Source organism: Myripristis murdjan, chromosome 19, assembly GCF_902150065.1.
Source record: "Myripristis murdjan chromosome 19, fMyrMur1.1, whole genome shotgun sequence".
NCBI classification, from domain to species: Eukaryota; Metazoa; Chordata; class Actinopteri; order Holocentriformes; family Holocentridae; genus Myripristis; species Myripristis murdjan.
The window spans coordinates 13,426,071-13,437,663 of record NC_043998.1 but is presented as its reverse complement, the minus strand read 5'-3'; the positions used below and the strand labels follow the sequence as shown (position 1 = coordinate 13,437,663).

General features: G+C 42.9%; 2 protein-coding genes across 2 annotated transcripts; one reads left to right on the top strand and one right to left on the bottom strand.

The window, feature by feature from the left end:
* Positions 1-473: 473 nt before the first annotated feature.
* birc5a (baculoviral IAP repeat containing 5a) lies at positions 474-4,797 on the bottom strand. Its single transcript, XM_030078403.1, has 4 exons — positions 4,588-4,797; positions 4,078-4,187; positions 941-1,058; positions 474-756 (listed from the first exon to the last, which is right to left on the bottom strand). Exons 1-4 carry the CDS (start codon positions 4,693-4,695, stop codon positions 664-666), a joined length of 429 nt encoding a protein of 142 aa, XP_029934263.1. The 5' UTR covers positions 4,696-4,797; the 3' UTR covers positions 474-663.
* Positions 4,798-5,445: 648 nt separating this feature from the next.
* On the top strand, positions 5,446-11,138 carry faap100 (FA core complex associated protein 100). Its single transcript, XM_030078400.1, has 8 exons — positions 5,446-5,783; positions 5,877-5,995; positions 6,559-7,475; positions 8,875-9,031; positions 9,145-10,117; positions 10,219-10,344; positions 10,488-10,574; positions 10,735-11,138. Exons 1-8 carry the CDS (start codon positions 5,628-5,630, stop codon positions 10,864-10,866), a joined length of 2,667 nt encoding a protein of 888 aa, XP_029934260.1. The 5' UTR covers positions 5,446-5,627; the 3' UTR covers positions 10,867-11,138.
* The last annotated feature ends 455 nt before the right edge of the window (positions 11,139-11,593 follow it).

The following is an 11,593-nucleotide window of genomic DNA, read 5'->3' as shown; positions in this document are numbered from 1 at the left end:
GTGCCAGCAGCCTGCAGTCTGAACAGCAGCAGCAGGGAGGGACGTCTTTTTATTCGGGAGGCGCACGACTTTACGCACAAACCGCGTTTACGCACCACATGCCGAGAGATAATGAAGTATGAGGGGACTATAAAGTGACTTGCGCTTCCTTTAGTCATTTATAAGCTGGTAAATGAGATGATGCATTGTAAACCTCGTTTCACATTTATTTGACAAATAAATGATTTGTATGGGGACTGCAAAGCAAACCAATCTTTCTGGCTAAAAAAGTGATTAATGTAATTTCTTAATAATTTGATATAAAAAGACAAGTCGCCTATGTGAGGTGGTCAGATGTGTCACAATCTTTGTTTCATGGTCATTTGGAAACAGGCACAATGAGTAGCATCACTTTGTGTGTGTAGGTTTCACTCATCTGTTGCACCAAATGTGCCACTATTTTTTTTAAACGTCATTAAATAAAACGAAACAGGGTAGCTGAATAGAATGATTTAATGATAAAAACACACTTTCACATTAGAACATGTAAAACTTGAAACATTCATAATAGAAACAAGACAAACATATATAGAAGAAATGAAAATGAATTCAATAAGTAACACTCAACAATTCATCTCTCAGTCAGCCCCACCCAACCGCATTCATCTGAGCTTCCTCTCTTTGTCACTCTTCATCCATGGCTGTCTTGATGATTTCTGCTCTCCTTAATTTGGCTGCCTCCTCAAACTTGGTGATGGTCTCATTGCAGCTTTTGTTCTGTGAGTGAAGGAAAAGACGTGATTCAGAAATGCTATTAATATCTCTAGTTCTCAGTCGGTTAGAAATCAACATGTTTGACAGCTGATTTTCTCTTTAGTGTCTTATTCTAGAAAGGTTAATTGAATTACTTGAGGTGATAATGTCAGTCAATAATTGTAAATTTGCACTCTGGACAACGTACGATGATGAACTTCTGTCTCTCCTTCTGCAGTTTGAGGAATTCCTCCACAGTCAGTTCTTCCACTTTCTTCTTCAGAGCAATGAAGTGGCAGGTTGGAGAGTGGGATTTGTGCTCCTTTCTGTCAAATGGGACAAAGGGTTGATGAGCCACACTTTGATTGTGCACACAAGATTCAAACCCAAGGGCCCACTGCAAAATGTGTGTGCACAGTGTGTACACATAGGATGCATCTCTCCACACAAATTAGACATGAGAATGTGTGCACTGCTTTCTTTACCATCCTTTGACATACTTTGAATGGAAAATGCCAACTGGTGTTGGATATGTCCATGGTTCAAAAAAAGTTAATCAGTTTATCACTGCAAATATGATGTAAAAATCCATGAACTGAAATGAAGCACATGACCAAAAGGGTTTACTCTATCCTCAGTTGTTATCATTTTTAGCTAAAAAATGTCCAAAAGGGGTACAATCAGGGTTTTGTGCAAATAGACAGCTGAAAACCACAATCTAATGCAATAAATGTACAAATTAATTTGCAGAACAGATTCTGGTGGCATGAACCATTTATAAAAACTAGCAATATTCCCTTATCTCCTGAGAGAATTTAATAAAATTCTGGACTTTCCCTGCTTCCGTAAACAGTGTGTTGACCTCAATCTGATGAGGTCTGCCATCTCTTCTTAAACTCAAAACAGAAAAAAACAAGCACTAGGGAATACAACAAACATTTGAAAGTCATTATAGCCAGTCTTATTGCCAAGAAACCTGTTACATTACCTTTAGTCTTCTCACAAGTTCAGTCTAAAAGGTAATGAGCCAAGTGCATCTCCAGCTAATTGACCACAGTTAAGCCTGACCTGCTGACACTGCTGTTATTATGGTGCATTTCATCCACATGTAATGATGTGCAAAGGCTAGTTTGGTACTGTTACAAGACCATGGCAGATACCTGATAATGAACCGAGTTCTTTTTACTGTCACCATTCATGTATTTTTCCAAAAACCCTCTTTTGTTCATATGTTTGGAACTAAAAATATTGCCTTTTTTTCTGGACACAATCAACCACAGTGACCAAAGTCATAGTAAGTCAAACAGTGATTTTGTTTACTTTGCCTTTTCCACTTCCTCTGCAAGCCTGACTGAGCTAAATGAGAAATTAAATACTTCACAGGCAAATATTGGATGCTTCAAACACCATTCAAGGCTAATTGTAGGAGCTAACACTGTGTGACTGTCATGTGCAAACTAATCCACTGTGGCCTGGGGTTTAAACTGAGAAAAATGTGAACTGGTGGTGTTCACAGCTATAAATGAAGAGTTTATTTGCAAAAACAGATAAATGCCATTCCTGGTGGGTGTATATAATGCTTCACATAACACTTTTTGAACCCAAATCCCAAATTTTGTTGCGAACACTACATTGCATATACATTAGCCTACCAGTGATTGTGATTGGTATCACCTGGAAAAATATGGATTATAGAAATGAATACAAATGGAGATATCTGTTTTTGCAAATCAACTCTTCAAATCTTTGTGTCAATGTGAGTATGGGTCCTTCTCTGAGCAGTTTTTAAGCAGTGGACTATGGCAACTTTATGTGTTATGTCCCTTTACTCTCCAGGGCGTTGGAGAGGTTGAGCACCTTTAAAAGTCAGGTAGCAGCCCATAACATGCTAATATCTGCTGCCTGTGTTGCACAGCCAGGATCATCTCTCCTACTATTACATTACTTCTAACAGGCAGAGCCAACAACAGGCTGGATGTTAATGTGACAATACTTACTGTTATTGGAGCTCACTACATGCTCTGTGGGATCTGCTTATCCAAAAACCCTCCAGTATGAAATCAACAAGCTACAGCAGCGTGACTATGAAAGCACAGAAGCACTCACTGGAAAAACTAATGAACTGTCTTCAGGCTGTACTTTAGCAGCAAACAAGAGAGGAAACTGCTGCATCGAGTTGTGTTCATCAGTGGGTCTGACATGGAAACATGAACGGCCAAAGGGCAAATCCTGCTACAGCAAGGAGTTGTGCTTTTAGTCAAAATTAAACACTTGGCTGTGCCATGTAGAATTGCTAATGTGGCACGTTTGTACATCATACAAACTTACATATTCCCCCCCTCAGTTTTCACATATTTCCTTTCTTAAATTTTATATATTCAAGAGTAACAACTCCAAGACCAAATCTCTGAAGCCCTACTTCTGACGAAAAAGTAGGGTGCCTGGCGTTTGGTGGCAGGTGATGTCACCACCCATAGGGTACAACACACCTGCCACCTGCTTCACCCTATATACACCCTATGTATGGAAAATAAAGATGACAAAAAGAGTAAGAGCTCCTGGATATTCAGGATGCCCAGTCCTTATGATTTTGCATTGTTTATGTGATTTAAGATATCACTTTTCCATTATTGTTGTTGTTATTTTTAGATGTGGTAAAACTGCTATGATGTATTTTGTTTACTTTTTTTAACCTCTGTTCAAGTGTTCAGTTTTCTAAAGATACTTTTGTTTAAAAAATGTTATGAAGACAAAAAGAAAATGCATGTTTTGCATCAGTTATGCCTCAGAAATAAGACTTTTTCAATCGTATTTTTCTTAATCCAAATTTTGCTCAAAATATCTTGACAATATTAAGTCATAAGCCCTGTATTGACTCAAAACCAGAATAGTGAATTGAGTGAGATGTTACACCCCCACGCGTTATTATTAAAGCATCCTCCCTGCCCAGATTTCCTATCAATATAATCTAGTCAACTTAACATGTGCTTAAACTGTCCTACATGGATGCTCACAATATCCTGTCAGTTTTTACATTCTTTGTATTTGATCAGTTTTTTTTTTCTGCTGATTTTGTATTCTGTTGGTGTACTTTTCTTCTGTTTATCTTTGTCCCTGCTGAGTCTTGTTACTTTTGCTGCAGCAGTATCTTAATTGCCTTCAGGGATGCGTAAAGCTTCAAACTTCTCAGTGCAGCCTCCAGAGAAACAAACTCTTTAAAACTGCACTAGCAAGACAGATTGGGCTCTTTCTGGGGATGAAAACAGAGTAGACCTCTCTCCCTCCACATGCTGCCTGTCTGACCTAACAGCGGCTACATGGGCCGGGTGGGCAGGGTCGTCTTACTGCGGGTCGTCCTCCGGCTCCCAGCCCTCCAGCTCCTTCAGGCAGAAGAAACACTTGGCGATGTCCGGGCTGTTGTCTGAGGGCGTGTGGATGAAGCCGGCTTGAGCCATCTGGAACCACATATCCATCAAGTCAAACGAGATTAAAACTAAACCAAAAACTAAATCTAGTTGTGAGAAAAACGTTTTAGTTAACTGACATAAAAAATAAAAATGGACCTGAATTTTTTTAAACGACCAAACCCCACTCTGGGAATCAACTTTACTAAGCTGAACTGAAAACAAAAACGAAATAATAATAATAATAAAAGAGAGACATACACAGCTATCTGGTGTCAATAGTCCAAAAGAGCGAAACTTTAGCTGATGTTTAGTTATTTAACAAGCTAACAGGACTGGTGTTCTCGACGTTTCGGTTAAGAAAAACACTTTGAACCGGTTTCCACCGACTGTCATGTCGGTTTTGTGTCGCGAGCCGTCACCTGGCCGTTAGCAGCCCGTGTGTACTCACGCTCTCCGGGGTGCACGCGCACTCCTCGTCGAAAGGCCACCCGACGAAAGTCTTCAGCCGGTTTTCATAAAAATACATTTTGGTTTCCTCCTCGTCAAAGGGCTCCATGTTAAATCACGTAAACAACCTGAACCTCCACCACTGCTGCTGCTGCTGCTGCTGGGAGCGGTTTGAAATTTAGGCGGATGTTCACCTCGACTCTCCTGATTGGTGCACGGACGCACCCGCACTTCCGCTTCTCCTCCCTCTTCTTCTTCTGTGGGTCGCAACACCAGCATGACACGTGTATACCGCCGCCCTCTGTAGAGAAGTGTGTACAGTTATCTTTTCCACAACCAAAATCTCTCTCTATTCTGTTTATCTGTCTGTTTTTGAAAGAGTGGTGCCTTGAATGTGAGCCCCGCAGAACTTTCAGATCTCTCCAGGTCTTTGTAGATTGTGTTCATAGCGCCTCTTTTTGGTTTGATTTACACAATCGTTTCTCAAAAGAAAAAAAAAAATAGATAAAAGATTTCACATTAACAAAGACTGATATATATCACTCATGTTTAATAATCCCAGTTTTTCGGCAGATGAATCTTAAATAACTAATTTGATTATTACTTTGGGTAAATATTGTATCCCTAAAATGATTTAGCTAAAAAAAATGACCTACTTTTACATTTTTAAAGATTCCGATTTTAAAAACATATTTGACTGCTACAGAAAATTTCAAATTCAGAAATCAACAAAACTATTAAACTACTCAGTCGTTTCAAATTTATTTCACTTACTTAGCTGAACCTGAAGGGTTTTTTTTTTTTTTTTTTTTTTTTTACCTCGTACTTCCGCTTCCTGCTCATGGGTAATGTAGTTCTAAAGCTCATTGGTCCGAGACGAGTGGCGCGTATTGGACATCGCACTGTCAACAAGCGGCTCCCAAACTCCACGGCTGTGACAGCGCAGGCAGTTTAACACAAACCCAGCCACACAGCAGTGTTTCATGTGCGGCTCCTTCTTCCTCCTCTTCCCCCTCTTCCTCGGTGTCGGGCCTCGTGGTTATGGAGGGAAGGTGTGCGGTCGAGACCTGGGCAGAGTTTTGCGCCCCATCATCCGCATGCACCCCGCGAGTCAAGTTCACCTTTGGGACAGATGTGCTGGTCTGTCCTGGTGGCGACGAGGTCTATGTCTTCAGTGTCCAGCAGAGACAAATCACAGTGAGTCTGATGTGTAGATTCATCCGGCTGAACACCACCAGGTTCAGTTTGTCATTTGTCACACACTGTCCTCGCTTCTCTTTTGTGCCGCAGGCTGTGCTGCAGTTCCCTGCTCCTGTGTGTGATCTGGTTCACAGCCCCGACCAGCAGCTTCTCTACACAGCCTGTGAAAGTGGAGTCTACCGTGTCAGCCTGCCCAAGCTGCTGTCCAGGTACGAGCCACAGTGCACACGGCTCAGGATAGATTACACAGCATCACTGAACGATGATGCAATATATTCACACACATGTGGTAGCCTATATATGAATGAATATCTGTTACAAATATAAACTATACAGTATAGTCAGCATGTATAGGCTACACATTTATCACCATATTGATAGTGGGTGTGTGTGTGTATGTTTGGTTCATGTATGTCGATACAAGTGACATATGTGACAACATCTCTCTGATATAGAGGCATATTAGGTTTCTGTATGGGACCCAGCAAGCACATAATTCCACCAAGTGTATGAACAATGAAATGTGATGAGACTTTCATTTCATTGTAATTGCAAGATAGATTTTCTTCTTAAAATTCATCCTTCCCAAGTCCAAGTTCATATATAGATATAGATACATATAAACATATATGTATATAGATAGATACACATATAGATGCAGAAATAGTTATCTTCTGTCAGGAGAACTGTATTTTATTTATTCAAGTTTGAGGAAAAATATTCAGCCAAGAGAGCCAGTCACTCTGTTAAACGTGACCTTTCACTTCTCCAGTGTTCCCGGCTCCCCAGCTAACACAGTCTCTGGCCCGGCTGAGCTGAAAATCTCCTCTGATTCTCTTGCGGTTGGAGAGGAAGGAGTGTCATCTCTGCTCCTGTCCGGCTCTGTCCTTGTGACTCTTTCACAGAGAGACTCACTGTGGCAGCTGACTCTGTACAAAACGCCAGCCTCAACACGCTCGGCGTCCAGCGGCTATGAGAAACTCACTGAGCTCAGTCTCCCGGTGGTCTCAGTTAGTTTACGTGACCGCATGCAGGGTCACCAGACCAGAGGAGCTGCAGGGAGGCCTGTGCTGATTTGCGTCCACTCCAGTGATGAACCCCAGCCTCCGCCATCATCACAGAAAACATTCAAGGACGGGCATTTTTGCCTTGAACCGGTCCTCTTCAAGCTTCTGTTTGGAGTCGATGTGGCTCTCGTCAAATCACCCATAATCATTTGCGGCCTGCCTGATGGGCGCTTGTGCTTCGTCCCTCTGCACGTCCCTGGGTCGAGGATCCGAGTCCTGCACAGCCTTGAGCAAGCGGTTGTTTTCATTGGAGCATCGGTCGCCATGGAGACAGGCCACGGGGGTGCTCGGTGTTTGGTGGCAATGGGGCAACAGGGGAAGGTGCTGCTGATCAGGAGCAGTGAGGCCGGACCGGAGACGGGGGGCAAAGTGGCTGGGTTTGTGGAGGGGTGCGTTTCGGGGCCTGTGGTTTGTGGCCACGCGGGTCAGGACCGTCTGTACTACAGCACTGGTTCAGACCTCCTGACACTGGATCTGGCAAGGGGACAGGCAGACACAGGAGGCCCAGGACAGGACGAGACAGCGGGCCATGGTGCGGTGACACCCAGTGCCCTCCGAAATCCTGTCAGCTTAAATGTGTGCAGCATTGTTGCCCTCGCTGGAGCCACACACAACACTTCAGGTACTCTAACCAGACTGGGGCCTGATTTTAAAATTTACGTTAAATGATCTTTAGCCAAATTCCTCGATATCCATGTTGTGCCAATATTTAAAGGATGACTGTTGTTGCGCTTAGAGATATGAACACAAGATTTGTGATAAGCAATAATTACTAATGTGATATGATGACCAAGTAGGTGGAACAGCTGCCGCAGTGTAATAAGGTCAGAAAACCGCATCCATTTACTGTAATTCAGCCTTTTCAAACCAGGAAAAGACAACTACGATATCCAAAATCCCAGACGATATCTAGTATCATGTCACAGTGGCAAGATAAGACCAGTATAGTGTCCAGCGACAAACTCAAATGTTCAGAAGAGGTGACTTGTTTATTTTGCATATTGGTTAAAATTGTAAGTCACTTTAAACATTGAAGAAAGATGGTGAGCCTTACCTAAAAATGCAGGGATCACACTGGTCATGGAATTTGTGGAAAGTAAAAGTGGGAATGTCAGGGAATTTGATAAATTCTTGTAACAACTCATTGATTATCATGTATTTTTTTTCTGCCTCAATTTGAGAAAAACAACTTCATCAAATATGGTAGTTATTTTCCATCGTGTTCACATTAAATTCACATAACCATCAGAATATTAGACTTAAATAACAACCTCAAGTGAGCCTGAACAGTATTAAAACGTTTATCAAGGGAAAAAAAAACATCATGTTAGATTAGTATGAGTCATGGAAATCCATCGTTACAGAGTGAAAAAGTCAGGAAATTTTACATTTGGCATAGAGCAGGAGCCCTGTAAACATGTCATCTCTGCAGGGTTCCCAGCTCCCCGCTGTCCTCCAGCCTGGCTGAGCTGAAAATCTCTTCTAATTCTCTTGCAGTTGGCTTAAATAGATTTTTTTTTTCCATCAAAGCTATAATTGTGCAGCAAAGCTCCTTCTAACAAGATAACTCCTTACTCTTCATTAGCTAGCAGCTCTAGTACTGGTTTATGTTCCTTTTTTGTTCCTTTCTTCCTAAATTAAGATTTGGAACAATGCATAAAATGCAGCAGTCATTTGATGTCAGCAGTCAAAGGTTGCATGATATTCTTGCTAAACATGAGCTAAAACATTAGAAACACTGAGTAGAATTATGATGCTGGCCATTTAATTAGACATCAACAAATGATAGCGTTCAGTAACACTTAGTTACTCCGCTTTTGATTGAAGATGTTCTTACAGTTCATTGACAGTTGAGTTATTGGGCCAATATGTTTATATTCAGACTGAGTTTCCATCTCAGAAGCAGCTTGATTTGTTGTCTCTTGTCTGTTTGCATCTCTCCATGTATTTTCTTTGTTTTGCCCTATGCCGTGTGTTTTTTCCCACTGACTTTAAACATCTCTGTGTCGCCTGATCACCAGGTGCAGTTCAGCTGCTGGCGCTGTCAGCCAGCGGGCGGCTCCAGAGGATTACCTTGCCTAAGAGGAGTGAGGATACAGGATTACCCAGCCTCCCCTCAGCACAGGTGGGCCAGAGCGTCAGGGACCTCCTGGCTGCAATCGGAGATGTATGTGAAAGGTATACTCAACTTAATTCCTCTCAGTAATTCAACACAGACCCTGAGAAAGATTTATTATTGCTGACATGACTCTCCTTTTGATCTGAATGTGTTGTCATTTGCTTTCCGTCAGAGCATCATATTTGAAAAGCATCATCAAATCCAAAACCCAGATTCTCCAGCGTCTGAATCAGGTGCTCAACATCAGCTTCTTGTTGATGGACCGTCCAAACAGTGAAAAGCATGCTGTCCAGGAAAACCCAATCAGCTGTCATGCCGTGACCAGATGGAGCAGGTTGCTTCAAAAAGACTCGTTGGACCTGACGTGTGTCCTGGTCAATGCTAGTCCCTATGTTCTGGAGCGAGGCTGGACATTTAGTGTTACTCTATTTCCTCTGTCATTCTCTCTCACCGCAGGAGGGGAAAACACCTCTAGAACTTTCTCTTTCCCATTCCTCAATCTCCACCCAGGGGAAAAGTTAGAGGTGTCATTGCCCTTAGCAGCTGCAGGTGACTCATCATTCCCCATGACAGTGAGCTGCTCACTCATCTTCTCCCTGAAAAGCCTGCTGGGAGAGGAGGAGGAGGCCAGCCTGCTGTCCAATGGGGATCCGGTGAAATCCCTTCTCAAATCGTATGGTAGCTGTATCCGCTTGGCCTTGGATACACTGACGGTGGATTGGCTGGATGCCCTGCTGGTGAACAGAACCACGACCTCCCATAAAAACGCCACCTCTCTGTCCACAGACACCCTCACCATGGATAGCATCCAGGCCTTTTTAAACTCTTGTCGGGGCAGACGGACTGGAAGGGGGGAGGGAGGTGCAGAGAGTGGTTCAGGGCCTGAGCGAGAGCAATATTCAGCAAGAGTTTGGGTGTCATCAGAGTTGCTGAGTGCTACATTGGTGTTGAAAGGCCCAGATGTGGACACACAGGGGCCAACGTTGGCTCCTCAGAGTCTGTGCATCTCTCTGCTGGACTGGCTGCTGTCCCAAAGTCCTGGAAGAAACCAGATGGAGCTCCAAGGTGACAAGATTGCCCTGGGCAGCTCGGTGGTCCATGCTCAAGCTCCAGATGGACACACAGTCAAATTGACCGCAAAAGAGGTATATAGTACCATCAGTGGTACCCTGTGCATTATATGTTGTCCATAGAAGCACTCAAGACCATCTGAGAGTTAAAAGCTTATGCTGCATCTGTTCTCCAGGTAAATGTAGGGGAGGAGAGCGTGGGGCAGGATGGAGGGTCCCTGGCTGCAGTGGAGTTGCAGGTGGAGAGCTCGTCCATGGCTGCAGTGTGTGGGCTGCACCATGCCGTGCTGCGCCGGGTACAGGTACAAACACACACAGCCAAACTTGCCGCTATTTTCAGAGAGAGACCTACAGTAGGACATTTTTGATGAGAACCTAGAAGAGGCTTCCAAGATGGATTATTTGAAATGCCTTTTCTTTCATCTTTGGCTCTTTCCTTTGACAGACTCTGTTGCAGAAACGTCCTGAAAAGGCTGTTTCCACAGTGAAAGTGCAGGCGCTTGGTTTAAGACAAGCTCTGCAGCGTGCTGAGGTAAGACCTGGTCAGAAAAGTCTCATCCAGCCCAAGACGTTTAGAAAAGTAAATAATAAAATGTGTGTGTGTGTGTGTGTGTGTGTGTGTGTGTGTGTGTGTGTGTCTAAAGCATCTTCAAACTTCTTCATCCAGTTTCTTTTCCCCTCTCTTTCATCAGGGCTTGTTGCAGCAGATCCACCAAAATCAAATCCCAGCAGCCTTTGGGATGGGTTTACCCAGAGGTCAGATGACCCAGTCTCTTCTCAGTGTTTACCGACAGCTCAGAGAAAATCCTCTCCTCATCATCTAACCCACTTTTAAACTTGCTCTGGGTTCCATGACCTATCTTTGCTGCTAATAGAAAAATAACTTCCAATAGTTTTTGTATTGTTTTTGCGCTGCCAGCAGATTTTATGCATACCTTTGCAGCACTTCAATATTTTGTCATTTGATGCTTTACACAGTGAAGAATTTGTAATGACTCTGTAGTCTTACTTGCTGGTATACAAATAGGACATTTATGGATTTGCAAATAAAGTGTGCCACTGGCCTACCCAATCTAAACTCAGTCACCATAAACTCTGTTCCTTTTCCCCTTCATGACTTTCCCCTTATGACCCACAAGGTGTGTGTTCTTGATGATGGCCTGGTGTCATCTACATCACCCTTTTCTGGTGAACAGGCTTCTGACCCAATACCTTCAGCACGGTGTGCCTCCAAAGAGTTTAAGTGCAGCAAAAATGTCTGAAAGTACAGTTGAAACAGCAGAACACTGTCCCTACAAAGATACTCTAGTTTGCAAGCTGCGTTTTAATGACCTGGAGACAAGAGAAGAAAAGCACTGACAGAGTTAGACTAAGGATGACTAATTCCGATAAAAAAGGAGACAATTACTGTGAATAAAAGCTATAATTGTTGGTTCTAAATCTGTATTTTCTATGTGTAGAACAAAGGATAACAGCATCAGAGAGATTATTGAATTCGTCAGGTGAAACTTTCACATTGTATCCTACTGTAGAGCAACCTATTTCATCCTC

Coding starts and splice junctions, on each gene's coding strand:
- birc5a (XM_030078403.1), bottom strand. CDS start 4,695: ATGGAGCCCTTTGACGAGGAGGAAACCAAAATGTATTTTTATGAAAAC. Junction 1,059..4,077: donor GAGCCGGAGGACGACCCGCA/GTAAGACGACCC, acceptor CCCATTTGACAG/AAAGGAGCACAAATCCCACT. Junction 757..940: donor AGAGACAGAAGTTCATCATC/GTACGTTGTCCA, acceptor CTTCACTCACAG/AACAAAAGCTGCAATGAGAC.
- faap100 (XM_030078400.1), top strand. CDS start 5,628: ATGGAGGGAAGGTGTGCGGTCGAGACCTGGGCAGAGTTTTGCGCCCCA. Junction 7,476..8,874: donor AGCCACACACAACACTTCAG/GTACTCTAACCA, acceptor CCTGATCACCAG/GTGCAGTTCAGCTGCTGGCG. Junction 10,118..10,218: donor TCAAATTGACCGCAAAAGAG/GTATATAGTACC, acceptor TCTGTTCTCCAG/GTAAATGTAGGGGAGGAGAG.